Raw genomic sequence first — 21667 nt, 5'->3', positions numbered from 1 at the left:
TATTAATACAATGGTATGCTGAACTATAGCAGATGGCCAGTTGAAAAATAACTATATCTATATCTCTAATATGTATGCCTATAGTACCTATAGAGTAACAATCTAATTGCAAAGAAAAATGATGTGGAGTTCTTTACACATACCTTTTTAGTGACACATACAAGGGGAAAAAATGTCTTGGTACTAAAAATACAATAATACTCTTAAAATCCCTCTTCATTTTGTTCTAATATTGGTATCATTTTAAAAGAAGAGGGGGAGCCAAGGGAAATCTCCTTCACATAAAGGAATAGTTGCTTCCATCTTTTTATTATTTTGAAAAAAATGTAACATTTGCATCAACATTTTAAATATTCATTGCTGTATGCTAACACTTTTCCTTTTTAATTTGGGCTTTACATCTTCAGAGTGAACAATAACATTTTAAATTTAAATTTTCAGTGAAATTTTGGAAGAAGAAATACAACGTCTTGACATAGTGTTTTCTTCTTTTAAAAAATCAAACATCACCCCGAAACACAACGTATACCCTTCCCTCCTCCCCCCCTTAGTTTTAGTCATTAAATATTCTCCATGAAGTGATCTTCATTTTTGTTCTAAAAGAAGTCGGCATGTTGCTATTGCTCATTGTCTTAAAGTTCTTGTCCAATTTACCATTCAGTTTTGTAACACCATCACAGCAGACTCTTTACAACTTAAATGATAAAAGTTTCAATAGGCACTTTAGTGGAATTACGAAAAAGCTACCACTCTTCCACCATGATGCCAAAAAGCTATCTTCCTTCTAAGTCAGGTCAGTAAACCTGTAGGCCTGCACTTGCCTCAGTGTAATTCCAGAGTAACAAAATAACAACAAAAACTGTGTATATTACAGGATTTCTCTTTCCTTCGCAGATCAAATCAAAACTGACAGTAAGATAAATGCAGTAACTTGCTGGAAACAGTTGCTGTCTTTTATAATCAAAGGAATCCTGTCCTGTTATAAAGCTTATGTTTATCTTTTAAATTTGTTGTTGGTTTACTTTTAATTTCACTCTTGTAGTTGTACTTAAGTGACTTTGTCAGGATTATAACTTTCCTCTTCTCCAAACATGTCTGCCAAGATCTTGAAGCGAGGTCCCCAGTCATTCAGATAGTCATAATCCTGATCTGCCTCTGTAGTAAGGGAGTCTATAGAGCTGAGAGACTCTGCAACAGATCCATTTCCTTCATAAGCATAAGTTGCCAAGGAGTCATAAGGAGGTGCAGTTGGGTCTACATCATTTTCCTGCAGCCTTTGATTAATGAAATTTCTTATGTCTGTGTTATCTTCCACTGGTGGTCTCTGACGTGGAAAGCGCAAAGTGTCTGGTTTTATGTCCCTGCGTATTTTATTATCTTCAATCACTTTAGGATTCCTCAGAGCACCTATGTCAAAAGCCTGGGTGTCCTCTTCTCCACCTCCTTCATCATCATAATGGATAACATTATCTCTGATGTCTTCTTTAGAGGTCATCAGGGTGTCTTTTTTCTTCTGCCTCCGTAGTGCTACATACAGTACTACAATGACTGTAATGAGAGAAAACTGAAGTTAAGACATGCACGGAAATAATTCAATACTCTGACGATATGTCATTAAATCTTCCTTTGAAAGATGCAAGCAATCAAAAGGGCATTTTTTCTTAGAAGATATACTCTCACTATTCTTTTAAAAATAGCAGTGCTCTAGCCAATGAAAAGTCGTTTGCTGTTGGATGTATAACTGCTTAGTGCTTGCTGTGCTGCTGAAGGAAATAACAAATTATTTTTCTACTGTCCTGCTTTGTGAACAAATAGAATTGGACAGGGCTTCAGCTTTTTAGTTCGGAGAGACAGGTGGGATTCTTTTTCTTTAAATGTCTTCCATAGAAAAATAGCAAATTTCCACATTGCAGGCAAAAAAAAAAAAAAAAAAAAAAGAAAGACCAAAAAATCCTCTCACATGGTATTAAAGAGAAAAAAAAGAATAATTTGGAATCTGGGAAATGGAGAAAAAAACGTTTCTACTTCAGCTTTTTATAGAGGACACTTTGGCCTCTTCAGGAAGGCACTTTGTAAAAATCCATGTGATATTGTTCTGGAGAGAAAAAGGGTCCAGGAGAGAAGGTTGATTTTCATGTCACCCGTCCTCCAAGCTCAACAGTGGTCCATCCCAGTGAGCAGAAAATCAAGCAAAGACAGCAGGAAAGCTGCATGGATGAATAAAGAGCTCCTGACTAAACAAAGAGGTAAAAAAGTGGCATATAATTAGGGTGAAATCAGTGTGCTCAGCTCGCTCTCTGAAATGCCTGTACACCAATGCATGCAGCATGGGGAATAAGCAGAAGGAGTTAGAAACCTGTGTTTGGGCAGGAGAGTATGATCTGGTGTCAATTACAGAGACATGGTGGGACAGCTCACATGACTGGTATGTGGTCATGGATGGCTATGTACTTTTCAGGAAAGACAGGCCAGCCAGGCATGGTGGTGGAGTTGCTCTTTACGTGAGAGAGCAACTACAATGTATTGAGTACTGTGCAGGCACGGATGAGGAGCGAGCTGAGAGTCTATGGGTGAAAATTAAGGGGCAGGCTGGCAGGGGTTATACTGTTGTGGGTGTCTATTACAGGCCACGAGATCAGGATGAGGAAGTTGATGAAAACTTCTACAGACATCTGAGAGCAGCCTCACAGTCACAGGCCCTGGTTGTGGTGGGGGATTTCAACTTCCCTGATGTTTGCTGGAAGGACTACTCAGCCAGCCAGCCACAGTCTAGGAGGTTCCTCCAGTGCCTTGGCGATAACTTTCTGATGCAAATGGTGGAGGAGCCGACTAGGCGAGTGCACTGCTGGATGTCATCCTCACTAACAACAAGGGTCTGGTTGAAGCAGTAAAGGCTGAGGGCTGCCTTGGTTGCAGCGCATGAAATGGTGGAGTTCAGGATCTCGTGTGACAGGAACAGAATAGAAAGCAGAATTGCAACCCTGGACTTCAGCAGGGCAAACGGGCCATTTCAAACAATTGCTAGGGGAAATCCCACAGGCAAGGCTGCTAGAAGGTAAAGGGGCTCAAGATAGTCAGTTAGTGTTCAGGGACTGCTTCTACCAGGCTCAAGATCAGAGCATCCTGACACATAGAATGTCAACGAAGGGAGCCAGGAGACCTGTGTGGTTAGTCAGGAACTGCTGGGTAAGCTCAAGTGGAAGATGAGAGTTTATAGATCATGGAAGGAGGGGCTGGCCACTTGTGAAGAATATAAGGCTGTTGTCAGAGGGTGTAGGGAGGTAGCTAGGAAAGCTAAGGTGTCCTTAGAATTAAACCTGTCAAGAGGAGTCAAGGACAACAGAAAGAGCTTCTTTAAATACATGGCAGATAAAACTAACACCAGAGGCAATGTAGACCCGCTGATGAATGAGTTGGGTGCCCTGGTGAGAGAAGATACAGAGAAGGCAGAGTTACTCAATGCCTTCTTTGTCTCCTCTGTTGGAGGCTGTCCTGAGGAGTCCCATACTGCTGAGGCCCCAGAGGAAGTGAGGGCAATGGAAGAGTCTGCCTTAGTTGCTGAGGACTGGGTTAGGGAGCAATTAGGCAATCTGGAGAACCATAGGTCTGGATGGGATGCACCCATGGGTGCTGAGGGAGCTGGATGAGGTCATTGCTGAAGTCAAGACTCTCCAACGTCTTTACCAAGTCTTGGGAAATGGGAGAGGTACCTGAGGACTGGAGGAAAGCAAATGTCACTCCAGTCTTCAAAAAGGGCAAGAAGGAGGACCTGGGTAACTATAGACTGGTCAGCCTCACCTCCATCCCTGGGAAACTGATGGAACAGCTTATCCTTGGTGCCATCTCAAGGCATACCAAGGATAAAAGGGTCATTAATGGCAGTCAACATGGCTTCACCAAAGGGAAGTCATGCTTGACCAACCTCATTGCCTTTTATGAGGACATAACAAGGTGTATAGATGATGGCAGAGCGGTGGATGTGGTTTACCTTGATTTCAGTAAAGCATTTGACAGTCTCCCACAGCATCCTTACAGCTAAAGTGAGGGAGTGCAGTCCGCACTATTGGGTGGTGAAGTGGACTGGGAACTGGCTGAAGGAGAGAAGCCAAAGAGTCGTGGTCAATGGGGCGGAGTCTCGTTGGAGGCCTGTATCTAGTGGAGTGCCTCAGGGGTTCAGTACTGGGGCCTGTATTATTCAATATATTCATTAGTGATTTGGATGAGGGAATAGAATGTACTGTCAGCAAGTTTGCTGATGACACCAAGCTGGGAGGAGTGGATGACATGCCAGAAGGCTGTACTGCCATCGAGTGAGACCTGGACAGGCTAGAGAGTTGGGTAGGGAAAAAAATTAATGAAATATAACAAGGGCAAGTGTAGACTCTTGCATCTGGGTAGGAACAACCCCAGGTTCCAGTATAAGTTGGGGAATGACCTTTTAGAGAGCAGTGTAGGGGAAAGAGACCTGGGGGTCCTGGTGGACAGCAGGATGACCATGAGCCAGCACTGTGCCCTTGTGGCCAGGAAGGCCAATGGCATCCTGGGGTGTATTAGAAAGGGAGTGGTTAGTAGGTTGAGAGAGGTTCTCCTTCCCCTCTACTCTGCCCTGATGAGACCACACCCGGAATATTGTGTCCAGTTCCGAGCCCCTCAGTTCGAGAAGGACAGGGAACTGCTGGAGAGAGTCTAGTGCAGAGCAACAAAAATGATTAAGGGAGTGGAACATTTCCCTTATGAGGAAAGACTGAGGGAGCTGGGTCTCTTTAGCTTGGAGAACAGGAGACTAAGGGGTGACCTTATTAATGTTTACAAATATATAAAGGATGAGTGTCACAAGCATGGGTTCAAACTGGAACACAAGAGGTTCCACTTAAATTTGAGAAGAAACTTCTTCATGGCAAGGGTGACAGAACACTGGAACAGGCTGCCCAGGGGGGTCGTGGAGTCTCTTACTCTGGAGACATTCAAAACCCACCTGGACACATTCCTGTGTAGCCTCATCTAAATGTTCCTGCTCCGGCAGGGGGATTGGACTAGATAATCTTTTGAGGTCCCATCCAATTCCTAACATTCTGTGATTCTGTGAATCTGTAATTGGTGAAAACAGAGACAGGTGGTCCAGGAGAAATATACAGTGACTATCAGAACCTTCAGGGATGAGGTTGGGAAAGTTAAAGCCCATCTGGCACTGAATCTCATGATGGATGTGAATGGCAACTAGAAGCTCCTGTACAAGTACAATAGCAGTACAAGATAAAGTAGGGTAAACGTAGGCCCACTGCTGAATGGGGCATGGGATCTGTTGACAAATGGCACAGGAAAGGCCAGTCTTCTCAATGGCTTCTTTCCGTCTGTCATTATTAGTAAGGTCATTCTTCAGGAATCACAGGTCACTAAGGCCAAAGGGAAATTTTAGAACAAGAAAGACTTATCCTTGGTAGAAGAGGATCAGGTTAGGAACACTTAAACAAACTGGACACGCACAAGTACATAGGACATGATGGGATGCATATGAGCGGTGAGGGAGTTAACCGATGTCATCGTGAGGTCACTTGAGATGATTTTTGCAAGGTTATGGCACTACATTGCTAGCTGGTCAAGGAAGATGATTGTCACTCTACTCTGTAGTGGTGTGGCTGCCCCTGGAATATTGTATGCAGTTTTGGGCAACACAGTATGTAAAGGATATAAAGCCAGTGGAGAGTGTCCGGAGGAGGGCCATGAGGTTGGCGAAGGGTTTAGAGGGGAAGCTGTATGAGGAGCAGCTAGAAACACTTGATTTGCTCAGCCTGGGGAAGAGGAGACTGAGAGGAGATCTCATTGTGGTCTAAAGCTTCCTCACAAGGTTTAGGTTGGACATTAGGAAAAGGTTCTTCACCCAAAGGGTGGTGGAGCACTGGAACAGGTTTCCCAGGGAGGCAGTGACAGCCCGAGCCTGATGGTATTCAAGAAGCAATTAGACAATGCCCTCAAACACGTGGTATGAGCTTTGCGGTTGTCCTATGCAGGGTCAGGAGTTTGATTCAATGATCCTTACGTGTCCCTTCCAACTCAAGACATTCTATGATTCTATGACCGGAAGAAGTTTCTGAGGACTGAAGCAAGTGTCACTCTTATCTTAAAGAAAGGCAAGAACAAGCTAAGGAACTACAGACCACACAGCCTCACCTTTATCCTGAGGAAAGTGATGGAGCAAGTAATTCTGGAAACTATTTTCAAATCTGTCAAGAACAGGAAGGGGATCAGGAGTAGTCAGCAAGGATTTACTAAGATAAAAATGTGCTAAACCCACCTGATAGCCTTCCACAATCATATGACTGGTGGATGGAGGGGGAAAAGTGCATTATTTTTGTCCTAATTTCAGCAAAGATGTTAATGCTGTCTTCCATAACAACCTTTTCAGAAAAACTGAAAAAGCGTGTACTAGACAAGTAGCTGGTGAGGTGAATTGCCAAGCTGGCAAAACTACCAGTCTGTAAAGGTTGTGAACAACAGCCCAAAGATCAGTGGGAGGCCAGTCACTAATTATGTACTCAAGGGGTTGAGTGCACCTTCAGCAGATGTGCAGTCTATACAAGACAGGGGTTGTGCTGACTTTCAAAGGGATGTCACCAGGCTGGAGGAATGGGCCAACAGGAGCCCCATCATGTTAAACAAAGGGAAATGTAAGTCTTGCACATGGAGAGGAATAAATGCATCCTGTGGATGCTGTTGGTTGACCGACTGTCTGGATACTAGTTTGATAGAAAAGGCCAACAGTATTTGATGCCGCATTAGGAAGAGCATTTTCAGAAAGTCTAGTGACCTGATCATTCCCCTCTGTTCAGTCCTGGTCTCACACACTTGGAGTTCTGGGTCCAGTTCTGGGCTCCTCAGTAAAGACAGACATGGACTTCCTGGAGTGAGCCCAGTGCAGAGCCACAAAAATGATTAAGGAATTGGAACATCTGCCATATGAGGAGAGACTGAGAGAGCTGCAACTGTTCAGCCTTGAGAAGTCTTAGGGGCATCTTATCAATATGTATAAATGCCTGGTGGATAGAAGTAAAGAAGATGGAGACAAACTCTTCTTAGTGGTGCCTTGTGACAGGACAGGAGGCAATGAGCATAGATTGTAATGCAGGAAATTCAATTAGAACATAAGAAAAAAGCTTTTTCTACTGCCAGAATGGTCAAAAATTGGATCATGTTACTCAGAAAAGTTGTGATGTATCCATTCTTGGAGATATTGAAAAAACAACTGTATAATGAGTAATCTGCTCTAATTGACCCCGCTGTAAGCAGAGAGATTGGACTAGATGATCTTCAGAGGTGACTTCCAACTGTGATTTTGTGATTCTTTATAATACAAAATGTTACAAACTGGTTTTATTCCAAATGGCAAGTCAGTGACAATCAGCTTGTGTTTTGTTTTGTTTGGTTTTTTTTCAATAGTTTGTTTTTGGAGATGTATTTCATTGAATACAAAATCTGCTTGTGGTAAATTGACCTTTAGGTTATTTTTAGTTCCCTATCTGCCTTTGGTAGAAATGGCAGTGTTCTAAGTTCTGTTGTTGAAATAACACAATAATGAACATGGGAGTTGCCATGACTATAAATTCATGAACAGGCTTGTGTGGCCTAAAATAACTCCTGATTCTGGTAATAGGTTGACCGTCTTTTGTGTAGAGATGAGTTCAACAAGAACAACTTCAACTACAGTTTTAAGGACTCTGTATCAAGCCAGATTCACAGCAAGAAATGAAAATCCAAAAGCAGTTTTAAAATTGTTCAATGGAACAGTAAGAGGAAAGTCTGGATATAAAATAAATGCCATTCTTCTATGTTGCACACAGCACTGGAGATCTCATTATTTATACATTAGTTTCTCTGGGTAATATGGCCAGACTAACTAGAATGAAGGGCATTATTAAAGGACTAAAACTTATTTTCCAAACACAATCTCTGTAATTCAGTCTGGCATTCTGTGTGAAGTGGGAATTAAAGTACCTTCATTAGTTTTTTATATTCCAAGAGCATCAATCAAAAACAGAGCTGGTAAAGTGTTCATTGGCATAATTATTTTTAATTGAATACACTGGGGTTGGTTTGTTTGCTTGTTTGTTTGCTTGTTTTAATAAAAAATGTGTTTATTTCAACAAACCATTAGGGAAAAAAAAAATAAAAATAAAAATCACAGTTCTGTTGAAAGCCTCCATGATCACCTCACAAATTTGGGGGAAATTCAGACCAGCTATTCCTGTTTCTGCAGATCCTCTGCCATTGTAAATTACTCCTGTACAAAGAACACAAAGCTCTCAGCTGTGTAGTTCATGCTGTCCAGATTACTGAACACAAAGGTGGCAGCTTGAAAGACTTAGTTTATAGCTATGTGCTTCGGGCTTCTAGGCATTTCACTCTGTAACAGAGAACTTAGATAACCTGGAAGTCCTGACTAAAGACTGAGCTCTAATTCACTCATCTCTCAGGTGAAAATAACTTAAATTTCTTTGATCCTGAGCTTCATCCCTGACTACTTTTACCCAGAAAACTCCTGAAAGTAAAAAAGTAGTCCCAAGGAATTGTGGTAAAGGAGAAAACATTCTTCTTACTTCCAATAACTGTTTTTTTTTTGTTTTGTTCTGGTTTTAAATACTTCAGAATGCATGTTAATTCCTATTGCATGATCATTTGCCATTCTTGTTCTGATTTGAAACAACATTTTTCTCACAACATAACATTTTTACACAGAACAGAAATTCCGACTTTTACTCACTGCTGTTCAAAAGCTATTTACGTAGTCCTGAGTCTGCAGTCATTTACTTATGAGGTAAATTACTATACTATTGAAGTGCAAAGAGGTATCTACATGTTTCTGCAGTTCACATTGTGCCTGTGTAAGCCACAAAGTTGGTTTTATTTTGTTATCACTTCATTAAGGTCATATATATATATATATATATATATAGCCTATATATGGACATCCTTTTGCTCAAGGTGGTATGAAGAATTACACAAAGGCTCTTACCCAGTCTTTACTGCTGTTACTGTTAGTAGGACTTGTCTACCTTAGTAATAAGTAATAATATTAATTCTTCAATCAAAGTATTTAAACAAAACTGATTCAGAGAAAAAAAAAATATCATTTGGATTCCACTGAAAGCTGATTCTATTCAAATAATAGGAAATATGTAGGTGTTAGAAGATTCACAGTCACGGTCAGTGCTTTGGGAAGCTTTTCTAGTAATACAGAAGCATAAAAGTTGCCATAAGCTGCCACACATTTTCAATGGCTTTTTTTTTTAAACAATAGGTGAAGCAGATGAAGCTCAAAACAACAAAAAATTAATTCACAGGTGAAAAATTAATGTATTTCACATGGTTTCATGAGAACTAACCTAGAAGTATAACAATACACAACAAGATTGCAATCAGTGCTCCTGTGCTGAGGCCTACTGGTAAGAAGATTGCTTCCACATTGCAGGACAGGATGGTACCATCAGAATCACATCTGCAAACACGGATAGTCATTGTGTTTGTGCTGCTCTGAACAGGGTAACTGCTGTCTTCTATTACCACTGGAAGAAAGTACAGCTCCTGCTGCCTTCTGTTGTAACCATTTCTTCTGGTTTCAATCCCAGCTGTGTTGTCTGTAAAACCCAACACAATCATTACAGGATTTATAGTGTGCTTCAATTCATCATTAGCAATAGGCAGCTATTCCATTTTTGAAACTCAGTGAATGACATGATTTGTTTAATTACTTTGTTTTATCATTAAATAAGGTATTGTATTCTGACTGGTACAGCTATTTTTTGCAGAGCATTAGATAATATTCAATTTCTTGTAAATTTGTTAGCTTGATAGCTAAAATTTCAAAGATTACATAAATAATAATTTAAAAAAAAGGATTACAGACATTAGATTAGGCAGGTTTTTCAGTTTTTCTTTTCTCCTTATACTCCAAGTCTGTGGTCTAAAGGACTTTGATTGCACATGGATTTATAATCAAGTCTCAATTAATTAATTTCCCTTTAAAACTGAAAGTCATATACCTAGACAAAACACAAAACCCCTGCAACATTCATGCCCCATTAAAAATAAGTACAGAAATTAACTGAATAATTTATAATCAGCACATTTTCCATCAATTAGACATTAATGTGTACAGAACTCCTAGAAGCTATGTTTTGTCATTTCTTTCCTGTAGATATTCATTTATCACTACTTTTCTTCCATCAAACAGTATAACAAGAAAATGATGGGCAGACTAAAAGAGTTACATCGAAAGCAAAATCAAATTTAAATTAGCAGGGAATTAATTAGCTGATAGATCTGAATGAAGGTAGCCTGCAGCAGTCACTATTTTGTCATCTTATCCATGTGCTTTATTGTATCTTTAGAACAGGTCACTTGCTGTCCATGTTATGACTTTTACCCCTTCTCAGAGATTTGTCATGTAGTAGAAAGATTAAGGACTCTGAACTCAACAATCAAATACTTGTGTGCATCTCCAATTAAGGACAATAAAAAGGAACCTTAAATATCGAAAGTGAGATATGTTATGGTCAGACACCATAGATAAAGCACTTGGCTGACAAAATGTTTATTTCAGAAGTCCTCTTTTTATCAAATTCTGACATGGCACATGTCCACGTCAGGTTCAGTGACATTTACATTTGAATAAGAAAAATGTGTGAGAATTGCTTGAATCAAATCAAATTCCATCTTCAGCTAGTTCTTTTTGTGATAATCATGGAATCTTAGAATAATTTAGGTTGGAAGAGGCCCTCAAGGTCATTGAGTCCAACCATAACCTAATTCTGACCCTAAACCATGTCCCTAAGAACCTCATCTACACATCTTTTAAACACCTCCAGGGATGGTGACTTAACCACTTCCCTGGGCAGCCTGTTCCAGTGCTTCACAAACCTTTCTGTGAAGAAATTTCTCCTAAAATCCAGTCTGAACCTTCCCTGGAGAAACTTGAGGCCATTTCGCCTTGTCCTGTCTCTTGCTACTTGGGAGAAGAGACCGACACTCTCTGTGATACAACCTAATTTCAGGTAGGTATAGAAAGTGAAAAGGTCTCTCATCAACCTTATTTTGTCCAGGTTAAACAAATTCAGTTCCCTCAGCCACTCTTCATAAGACTTGTGCTCCAGAACCCTCACCAGCCTCATCACTCTCCTCTGAACTCTCTCCAGCACTTCAATGTCTCTCCTGTAGTGAGAGGTCTAAAACTGAACACAGTATTTGAGATGTGGTATCATCATTGCTGAGTACAGGGGGTCGAATTCTTCCCTAGTCCTGCAGGCTACACTACTCTTGATACTCATCAGGATGCTGTTGGCCTTCTTGGCCACCTGTGTACACTGCTGGCTCATGTTCAGCCAGCTGTTGACCGATACCTCCAGGTTCTTTTCCATCAGGCAGTTTTCCAGTCACTTTTCCCTGAGCCTCTGGTGCTGCCTGGGGTTGTTGTGACCCATGTGCAGGACCCAGCACTTGGCCTTGTTGAATCTCATACAACTGGCCTCAGCCCAATGATTCAGCTGGTCCAGATCTCTCTGTAGAGCCTTCCCACCCACAAGCAGATCAACACTCTCACACACCTTGGGACCATCAGCAAACTTTCTGAGGATGCACTCAATCACCTCATCCAGATCATTGACAAAGACATTAAAGAGAACTGGCCCAAATACTGAGTCGTGGGGAACACCCCTTGTGAATGGCCACCAACTGGATTTGACTCCATTCACCACCACTCTTTGGGGCTTGGACATCCAAATAATCTGCACTGTATAAAGAATTGTATAAAGAATTTTAAATCTATTTTGAAGTCATCCAGCTTAATCTCATTTCTATTCTTATTCTTATTTCTATTATTGTTCAAGGTCCTTTTGAAAATACAGACCCAGGCACGTGTTTGAACCCCATACAAAGCAGTCTGGAGCTGCAGCTTGAAGCTGACACAGCTTCTGGCTCTTTGGTCTGTTGGCAATAAATTCATTTTCAGGATGTGTGTGACAGTCTGGAGAGAAAGAAAATTTTCTCTCTCTTACATGAACAATTGTGTGTCCTCAGCAGGGAAGCAGCCCTCCAGGGAGCAGAGTGAGCCCAGCAAAGTGGAAAGAAGAAGGTAGGCAGTTCAGCTGGAAGCACTCTAGCTCTGCCAGGGCATCTCACTTGTATTCACAGCTGGTGGATTGGTCTCTGTGCTGTTGAAGGCGCAGTCTAGAAACATAACATTTACTTGTGTTTATATTTATAGAGGCTCCAAATGTCAACCTTGAGCTTCTGTCTTGCTTCTATCCTCATTAAATTATATTATGAGGAAGTATGGAACCTGGAAAAGTTTATTCTCTTAGATGCGCTATAAACGTATTACACCTGCTGTAAAATCACACCTCATATTATTTTTAGCTGTATGGACTAGCACTGCTTATTTGGCTTCCTGATGTGTGTAAAAACGTTAAATGACATCTTCACTTGTAAAAGTGTTAATTGTAAACATTGTTTGCTCAAAAAATATCAAAATTCTTTTCACAAATTACCTGCTTGGTACTAACATAATTACTGACTCAAAAAATAACGGTGTTTCTGTTTTTAAAATGTTTCTGTAGTGAAAGTAAGGTTGTGTTATTATACCTTTGAATTTTGAACAGAGCAGAACTTTCACCTTTCTGACAAACAAAAGCCAGAAGATATTTAAAATATTGCACAATATTTCTCTTTGGACAGATTTTTCTAATAGCTCTGTAAAATAATAAAAAATTAAGAAATATTTTATGGTTGGAAAATATTCCACAAAAGTTTTTTTTTTCTGTATTCCCTGTGTTTCAATAACTAATGTCCTTCTTGTTTAGTGTCAAGAAATGCTTTTAAGAGTGTGTGTATATAAGTACATTCACACACAAACTTTTATGCATGAAAAGTTATGTGTATTGGTTCCTTATTCAATTTTTTATGGGAATAATGCATTTATTTTTATACAGTAGAGAAAGTTTGTCAACAGAGTATTGAGATCCAAAATTATTTCCATGTTACCATTACTATTTTAAAAAGGAAAATGTAATTATCTAATAATATTTGAGCAATATCCTCACCAGACTTACATGTTAAGCACACTTCACAAAAGCTGTAAATGAGAAAGGTCATTGACTTTAATTACTTTGTAGTCTTTTTAAATTTAAAGATTCTTTTGAGAAATTAAATATGTTAAAAAGACCCAAGAAGAACTGGAAGACTTATGTTTAAAACAGTAGTTCATAGTTATTTGAAAAGTTAAATCTTGGTGAAATTAAAGTATATTTTGGTAAATGAACCAAAATAAAGAAATTAAAGCTCTTACTCTAGGGAAATCTTGTCTGAAAGAGCAAGGGTATTTAGAAATTTACAGTATTCATCTTATAAGACTACATAATTATGAAGATACTACCCATATGGGCCTTCAAATGTGTTGAAAAGTGAAAGAAGGGAAGTAATTAATGTAAAGTATGAGAAAACTATAAAGAGGTATATTTTTTTCTTTGATCAGTATATAGAGAATATTTTATTTCCTTTTAAATTATAATAAGTAGCAAAGTTCATCATGCGGAGTTTTGCAGGGAAATGCTACCCACAGCTAAGTAGGGCAACAGAAAATAACAGAAACTACAGTACAGCATAAAGGTGAAGGAAACATAAGCATTATCCAAAATTTTAAGTCCAGTGGGACACAGATGTAAAGAACTGAAATCTTGTTCGGCATAATTATAGTTAGATATTGAAATGCCAGAACATTTATAAATACTTCTGGAGAAGATTAATGACCTAATATTCCAAGAATGGAAGTAAGGGGGGGCTTGAATCTGTTGTAAGGTTGTTCTTCATATAAATTGAGCTGTTTGCCTCAAGGAAATTATTTGGATATCCTCTGATAAAATGCTGGTCTACATATTTTTGGTTTTATAAGTTCCTGCTATTCATGTCTGCAATATTATGAATTATTTTGGTTTCTTTATATACTGTATTTACAAGTCATCTAGTGAAATTCTTTGCTCATCTGTAAAATGCTTTTAGCTATGTGTGACATACCAAGATAGAAGTCACAAATAAATTTGGGCATAAACCATTTTTGCTTTGTCATCTTCACAGAAGAGCCTTATTAAAGGAGGAAAAACGCATAGTTTATTCTTCTGCTGTTTCAAATTTATTTATTCATGAACTTTCTAAACGATAGAGGTTTTAATGATTAATAGTTATCTTGTGTAATAATTTTTATGTTAGCTTTAATTTTGTATCACCTAACATTGACAAAAGTGCATGGCTTCAAAAATAATGTGAGTTGTATACTTAAGTGGTTTTAAAAAAGGCTAAATCAGTGGCTTCTGCAATTTTTTTCACTGTGTGTATTATCCATTTCTAGCACTTTTTAGGGTTTGGGTTACTTAATTCTCAAGAAAGGAACCTTTACGTCATAGTATTGTCTTTACATTGTATTACCTTTACCAAATATTGTATCAAATTTAAATTTAAAATAATAATAAATATGATTAATACAAATTTTTAAAAATTAAGAATCACATACTTTTTCTTAAAACTAATACTTACAACCTACATAGTTAAATAGGCAAAGGAATGTTACTGAATTTTATAGGATTCCTTTAAGAGTTCGTTCTTTGTAAAGTAATGTAAACCCTTTCTTGCAAAAAGCTTATCATATCAGTTCCTTAAAGATCAACTAATAGCTGATAATCTGTTTTTTTTCATATTTGATTAAACTGATTAATGATGAAAATTTACTGCAGTGTATTATGAAGTTTTCTCTGTGTCTGTTCACAAGACTGCATACTTGAAGTACTTGAAGATGTTTACAGTAGAAAGAAGGATCATTTTTTTTCATCTTGGGTTGTTCTTTGCCATTTATCAAAAGCATTCAAGGGAAAAAGTATGATCAATTATGACAAATATTGGAGGAAAAATCAGATATGTTAATTATATTAATCTGCAAATTATTAAGAATGCTGTGTGATGTTATACTGCAGCAGCACTGCCCATATTTAGAACGAATCCTTCTGCAGGACTATCCAGCCTCCAGAAAGCACAATAACTCGGTTCTTTGAAAACAGCAATGTAATAGTAAACAAGGTACAATAGTGCCTGGTTTAAAGTTACACCTGTATTGGCATATGAGTTCTTCCTGAGATACTGAATGATAAAAAGAAGAAAATAAAACAGGTAGCAGTGTTTTTGCAGGCCTGTAGGGGAATTTCGGCCTTTGGTATTCTGACAATTACTGTCCTATAAAATGGGAAAATGTGCAAGACCTGAATTTCTTTTAATATTTATCCTAGATAGTTTAACAATTAGAAATGTAGAATTATAAAGTTAGTCTGTAGACATGACTGGAATACAAAGTAAAAATATTTGTCATTGCAATCACAGCTTCCTGCTCTGAAAGAGAGATATGGGTAAGCGACTTACTTCTGTAGTCATGTACTGTGAAATTTGGTTTGTTGGAAGCCTCAGCTGACAGTCTGAAGGAAAACCTTTGCCCAGCTGGTGACAAATCTTTGTCTGCAGCAGTGACAGTCTGTATCACCTGAAACCAGATTAAGATTAATTTTGAAGTCAGTTTGCTCTTCTAAAAGAAGCAGTTTCATAGAAGTACAAAATGAACACCAAAATGAAACAATGAAAGTGAAATCCTGCTGGATTACTCTCATTCCCCTAATATATTTGACAATGCAGGCAAGAAGTCTAAATACTATGGCCTCCAGAAGACTTGTGATGTCTCAGAAGGTCTTGTTTTGATCTGAAGGAAATTGGGAAGATTTACCCTATATTCATAGCAGAAGTATTTAACATTTGTCTTTTGCATCAAAATACTAGTGATTGTTTTCGGGTGAGTGATTACTTAAAGACAGTTCACTTTATCCACTACTACTACTATCACTGTTATGATGGGTACATATTTTTGTACTTCACAAAGCTTCACCCTAATTTTACAGCTTGAAACAAAGTACAGAGGGTTGAAAGGTCTGTACCATATAAGCACGAAGGAACCTTTGAGTCCCAGAGTCCTATCTACTAGATTGCAGGTAAACACAGTGCAATCAAAATGTTTCATAGTAGGACTGCCACTGATCTTTCAAAAAGAAAGCTGTTTGTTTGTTTGTTTGTTTTTGTTTTTAATGTAACAAAGGTCTAAATATATATAATATTTGACAGCTCAGTGCTTCCTTGTAAAACGTTCCCCTTTCTACTGTTAGTGTCTGGATAAGGTACCATCTAAAGGTATTTTATAAACTGGAAGTTAAATAAGGTTATATGGTTGTATGGTAGTTAGTTGAAACATACTAAAAAAATAACAAAAAAAAAAACAAACAACCAAACAAACAAAAAACCACAAAACAAAACAAAAAGACCCACAAAGGTGAGATAGGAATACCATATGAAGTCATCAACAAATCTGTATTAAAGTCAATAAAAATCACATTGACTGATTACATATTACAGACATATAAAAAGAAGGCACTGATTACACAGCAGGCTGAATATGTTGCTTCCATGGCTGGCAGTAACTCTCAAAATTGAGCAGTTGCAGTTCCAAGTCTTATCTTGGAAAAAACTTAAGCTGTTAATACGTACGATGGTTGGTTTTGGTGCTTTGCAGCAGTGTGTCTAATTGCACAAATTGTGTGCAGAAGGAGCACATGCCAACAGATTCTGAGGCCAGCTCTATTAATACTGGCATCACTCCTGGTATAAGATGATATTCTGAATCTGAAATAAGTTTTGCATACTATGAATATATTTAAAACTGATTTTAAAAACAAACTTTCAGGAGGATTGTCTTCAGGGTTCTAGGTTCTTTTTCTCAGAATAGGATACAAAAATGTGTGTAATCCATCCTACTCCATTTATCCACATTTATTTGTCTTTAAGAATGGGAATCTTTCTTCTGTCACAGCTACTAAATGCACAGTAGGGGATGGCACAGGCCCATATAATCAGGGAAAATAAAAATAAATGGAACATAAATAGACCACAAAGGTCAATAAACAGAATTCAAAAGGTGAATATTTCCAACACAGGCATTTTATTTGCAAAAGAATTCTAACCATGATGTCATTTTCAAACCCATACATTTCTATTGCTATAAAGAATAAGGAAAGAAAAAGCAAGCATTGCAAATTTGAAATACCTGTCCTGGTTTGGCATTTTCACATACAGATGTCTCATATGGAACTGAAATTTCAGGAGGAAACTCGTTGACATCCAGGACATTTATTATAACGTTGACTTTGCTGGTTAATAGTGGGTTACCTATAAATGATTTTTAGGAGAAAAGCATTAAGGAATACTATTTATGTTTGTTGTCATCACCAGTGCCCAAGAGCTATCATATACTGTTTTGATCCCAGTATTGTGATTTCTAAAAGCCCTTGACTTCCTTTTGGTTTTTATTTGTACTAAGGAGAAATCAGAAGCAAACTTCTTATTACTTTGTACCAGACTTTGATCCATTACTCTTCATGGAGTAAGGAACCAATCAACATGGTTATGTTTATCAGAACATAAATTAAAGAATTTGAAGTTGTACTGGTAATTAAAGATGCAAACTTTTCTCAGATCACCTTTCATGGAGTCTGCAGAAAATTATTCCAATGATTAAAACTTAATTCTGTTTTCCAGAATGGAATGCAGAAAATAAATATTTATTGCTTAGCCACTACTTACGTCTTCAAGATATTAAGGAGGTAAGAGGATCATACCAATTTAGAATAGGGAGAAAAGTAAGAGAAAAAGATACAAAGGAAAATTTCACTGAAAGCCAGACTTAATCGTTGGCAAATTTAACAGTGAAACATGTAGAGCTAGCATTCAACTTGTCATTAAACCATTAGATCATGTTGTAATAGATATTTCTGTAACTGCATAAGTATTTGCAAGCAGCAAATACTGTAGTGCAAAAGAAAGGCTAAAAAACAGTATACGTTATGCTTCTTTCCACTGTCCTACTAATGCAGATAATCTTAATCAGTCACTAGGTGCATTTTATAAACAAGTTCGCTTGCAAATACAGTGTGTGATAAAAAGGAGACAGAAACTCTATGTAAAGCAGACAATATTCTTTTTAACTTTATGCTGAAACTCCTTGCACATACATTAAAAAAAAAAAAACAAAAACAAAAACAAAAAAACACAACAAAAACGTGACAGTTTAATTGGTGGGTCAAAAGGATCATTATTTTGTCGTTTTGCTTTTGAGGAGGGTGGCTGCCACTATACAGACACATTTAATTATTGAATGAATCTATGCTATGAAACCCGGTGGTGTAGAATTGAGAGCATGGGGTCATGGTTAAGTACAGGAACAGTTTTCTTGAATCTTCAGACATAAATTGACCCTTCAAATTATTTACATTAGCTGCTTGCTTCATATAAACCTTTGCATTTCTGTTTGTAGCTAACACAGCAAGAGGCAAAGTCTTTTCCTGGTGGCACTGTGGAAATTTTTCATTTCTTTCTTGTTCTTAGGAACTACTAAATGAAGGGTTTTCAAGAGGCCTATGTCAAAGCCAAATGGTTTTCTCCAATGATTTCCTAGTTAAGTATGACCAGCTGCAAGTAGAAGTGAGTTTTACCTGATGACACACAGTGGTTAAACTGACCACCCTACAAACACAGCTTGAAATCTAAAAAAACAAAACAATCAACCAAAAAAACCCCAAACAAACAAAAAACCTCAAACACAAAACCAAAACCCACACAAACAATCAAACGACAACAACTAAACAAAACAAAAAAGCCACTACCCAAATCACACAATATTTGCGGTTCTTTCCTATGAACATAATTAATACTAACCATATCTAACAATTTCTCTTCTAATCCTCAATCATTTCCAGTTCAGCATCATCCCTACTTGCAGAATGTCTCTGTGGAAAAAGACATTGTGCAGTATGAATGAAGACAGAGTTTGGTCTGGCAGCTGGGAATTAGGCAGTGGTTCTTTAGATGCTTGAAGAGACAGAAGAAATCTAGATTGTTTGCTCACAATTGAATTGGTTCCCTTTTATAATAGTATTAAGAAGTTATTTTAATCAGTAGAGGGCAGGACCCCAACTCTGAATATTTACAGAGATCAGAAAAGCCCTGAGTATGTCAAGTTCATGCAATTACTGGCTGAAACTTAAAACTTCTCCTAGCAGTGACTGCTGCAAAGAACACAGCAACTCACACAGACTAATTCAGGTTTTCCTTTTATTTTTGTATGTTTGTTTTAAGGTACAACAATGAACAAAAGGAGTTCAGGTGTGGGGGACTACAGTAGGTCTGTGGATTCCCTGATGGAGGGTATGGGAACAGAGATTGACCTTCCATATGTTGCGGTTGAGATGGACAAATGACATAGACAAAGTTCTTCTGTACAAAGAGCAGTCTCAAGTTATTGCCAGAAATGCTTTTTTATATAGTCTTTTCCAGCTCATGTGTCTTTTTGCTATTGGCTGCAGGCTGCAATAGTAACATATCATTGGCTAATTTTGCTATCGTCAATGTTACTCTTTTATTCCCCTCATTCTCACAGGTACACCTTAATATCTTCAAGGTCAATCTCTGTTCCCATACCCTCCGTCAGGGAATCCACAGACCTACTGTAGTCCCCCATATTCAGGATACATTCTTCAAGCATATTAGAGATTTATGCATTGCCATGAAAGTATAGTTATAGATGTTAGTTTGTTTCCTTTCAGAAATACGTTAACAATGTCTTTCCAGTAAAAGAAAGAATGTGTCCAAAACTTATGCATCATGTACATGGGAGATACCAGCTGATTCTGATAATTTCAGTTAAACATATCAGTTTCTATAAGAAGTCTTTTTAGGCTATCTTTTTTTGAAGTATCTTGCATAAATTATTTTTTCAGCTTCTTGGAACAGTGTACATATTATAGGACTGTTTGTTTTCAAAATGAACACAGGGATTTGACATTTTCATTCCCTCAAGATCAAAATAGGATAGCATGCTTTGGAAATGTACATGAATATGAGTGAATTTTTCACATTTATTTCTTACTGATGGTCTATGACTTATTTTAGAGCTATCTTAGAGCTCAAAATCTTTTCTTGCCAACTATTGTAGCAAGGCAGACTTTTACCTTGCATAAATGGTCAGCAAAATTCAAACATCAAAGTGAGCAGAATTATTACAGCGTAAGATGGATCTATTTCTGTGTTTCACTTTATTTATATGATTCATTTTCTTTCTGATTTGCACTAATATCAGTTTAACTACTCACGTATGAAAAAGGAAGACAGAAAGAAGATTGTGTACAGCTTTGGATTGATATATAATTACAAAGATGTGTAATACTTGATGTGAACAAGGATGAGGTATTGCATTTGAAATAACACTTTGCAGACTTGACCTCCATTTTCTCTGTTTTTGTTTTGTTTGCTGTTTGTCTCATAATAAAATATTTTTGAGCCCTGTTAGCACAGTAGATGCTGATATCAGTGAGTCACTGAAAACATCTGATCATGCCTTTTAAATCCACATTACACAGACAAGGAGAGAATTTGGTTAAATCATTAGCCTAGGAATTAAGAAACTGATTTCAGGTTTCAATTCTGCCTGTAAGATACAGGCAAATTAATCAGCTTCTTCCTTCCTCAATTTTCTTGTCTGTAAGACAGTGACAACCCTGCTTCCTTCTTTTGCTTGAATACCTTCAACTGTTAACATCTTTATGGTTCAGGTACATTACAGTAGTAGAAAATATGTAAAATAATTTGACTAATTAACTTGTGAAAATCCAAGATACCTGAGAACTAGTGGTTCCTTAATTCCATTTATCGTATGCAGGAGAAGATAAAGCCCATCTTGAGATTTAAGCTGAGGTTTTCTCAGCGTTCACAAAATTTGAGCCTACAGTTAAGGGAGTTGGGAAGGTGATTTGAACAGGAAGGATTATGGTTACTTTATATTTATTTTCAACCATGACTAACCACCCTGAGGACAGGAGAGCAGAAATAAGGTCTCACGCATCTCATCTATTTTATCTCTTGTAAGATGCACAAACCATTTCCGTACTAGGTAACTAAGCAGCACACTGGAGAATTTTTTGACCACTGGACTGTGATTTTTTAATATCATTACATTCTTACAGCAGCCTTTGGCACAGTTTTGGTCTGGACAACTAGTAGTCTTGCAGACAATTCACATGCATGTGCTGGAAGTTAGTATGTGCAAGAGACGACTCAAAAAATCAATTTACATGTGGCCACCCTGTTTGGAAGGTCAAAGTGTTTAATAGCATAGAAATAGGCTACTCAGTGCCAGCTGGTATTTCTGCTTGAAACAAATGCAAGCCATGTTTAATTTATTAGTTTGGACAGAGTCTGTGGTATCAAAAATGTTCAGAAACAGCAACTGTAAAGGCTACTAGGGTATTGATTTACTCTAAGAAGAAAAAAAAAACAACAAACCTACAATGAATTATAGCCAAAGAGTGAAAAGAAGTAAAGAGAAACTGGGAAGTGAAATGGGGGAAAAAAAGTGAGTTTGAAAAATCCTCTCCTTGTTCATATACTTTGTCCTATATAAAGGTTGATTTTTTAATGGTATATGGTGTTGAACATGACAGTAGGTTATCCATCACCCCACAACGGGTACCCATCTAAGATGTTCTCAAGA

At 37.7% G+C, this 21667-nt stretch overlaps 1 protein-coding gene across 11 annotated transcripts in view; it reads right to left on the bottom strand.

The window, feature by feature from the left end:
- Positions 1 to 276: 276 nt before the first annotated feature.
- Positions 277 to 21667, bottom strand: part of CDH12 (cadherin 12) — a 565327-nt gene continuing 543936 nt past the window's right edge. For all 11 annotated transcript variants that reach the window (XM_065052613.1, XM_021298011.2, XM_065052615.1 and 8 more), the window contains 4 exons: positions 17171 to 17292; positions 15448 to 15565; positions 9378 to 9629; positions 277 to 1548 (listed from right to left, as the gene is read on the bottom strand). In XM_065052613.1, coding sequence (XP_064908685.1) covers positions 1049 to 1548; positions 9378 to 9629; positions 15448 to 15565; positions 17171 to 17292 — 992 coding nt within the window. In that variant the 3' untranslated portion in view covers positions 277 to 1048. The remainder of the gene's footprint in view (positions 1549 to 9377; positions 9630 to 15447; positions 15566 to 17170; positions 17293 to 21667) is intronic.

The sequence above is a fragment of the Columba livia genome, chromosome 2 (genome assembly GCF_036013475.1).
Source record: "Columba livia isolate bColLiv1 breed racing homer chromosome 2, bColLiv1.pat.W.v2, whole genome shotgun sequence".
Taxonomy (NCBI): domain Eukaryota; kingdom Metazoa; phylum Chordata; class Aves; order Columbiformes; family Columbidae; genus Columba; species Columba livia.
Note: the sequence above shows the minus strand (reverse complement) of the source record. Positions and strands in the feature narration are given on the sequence as shown.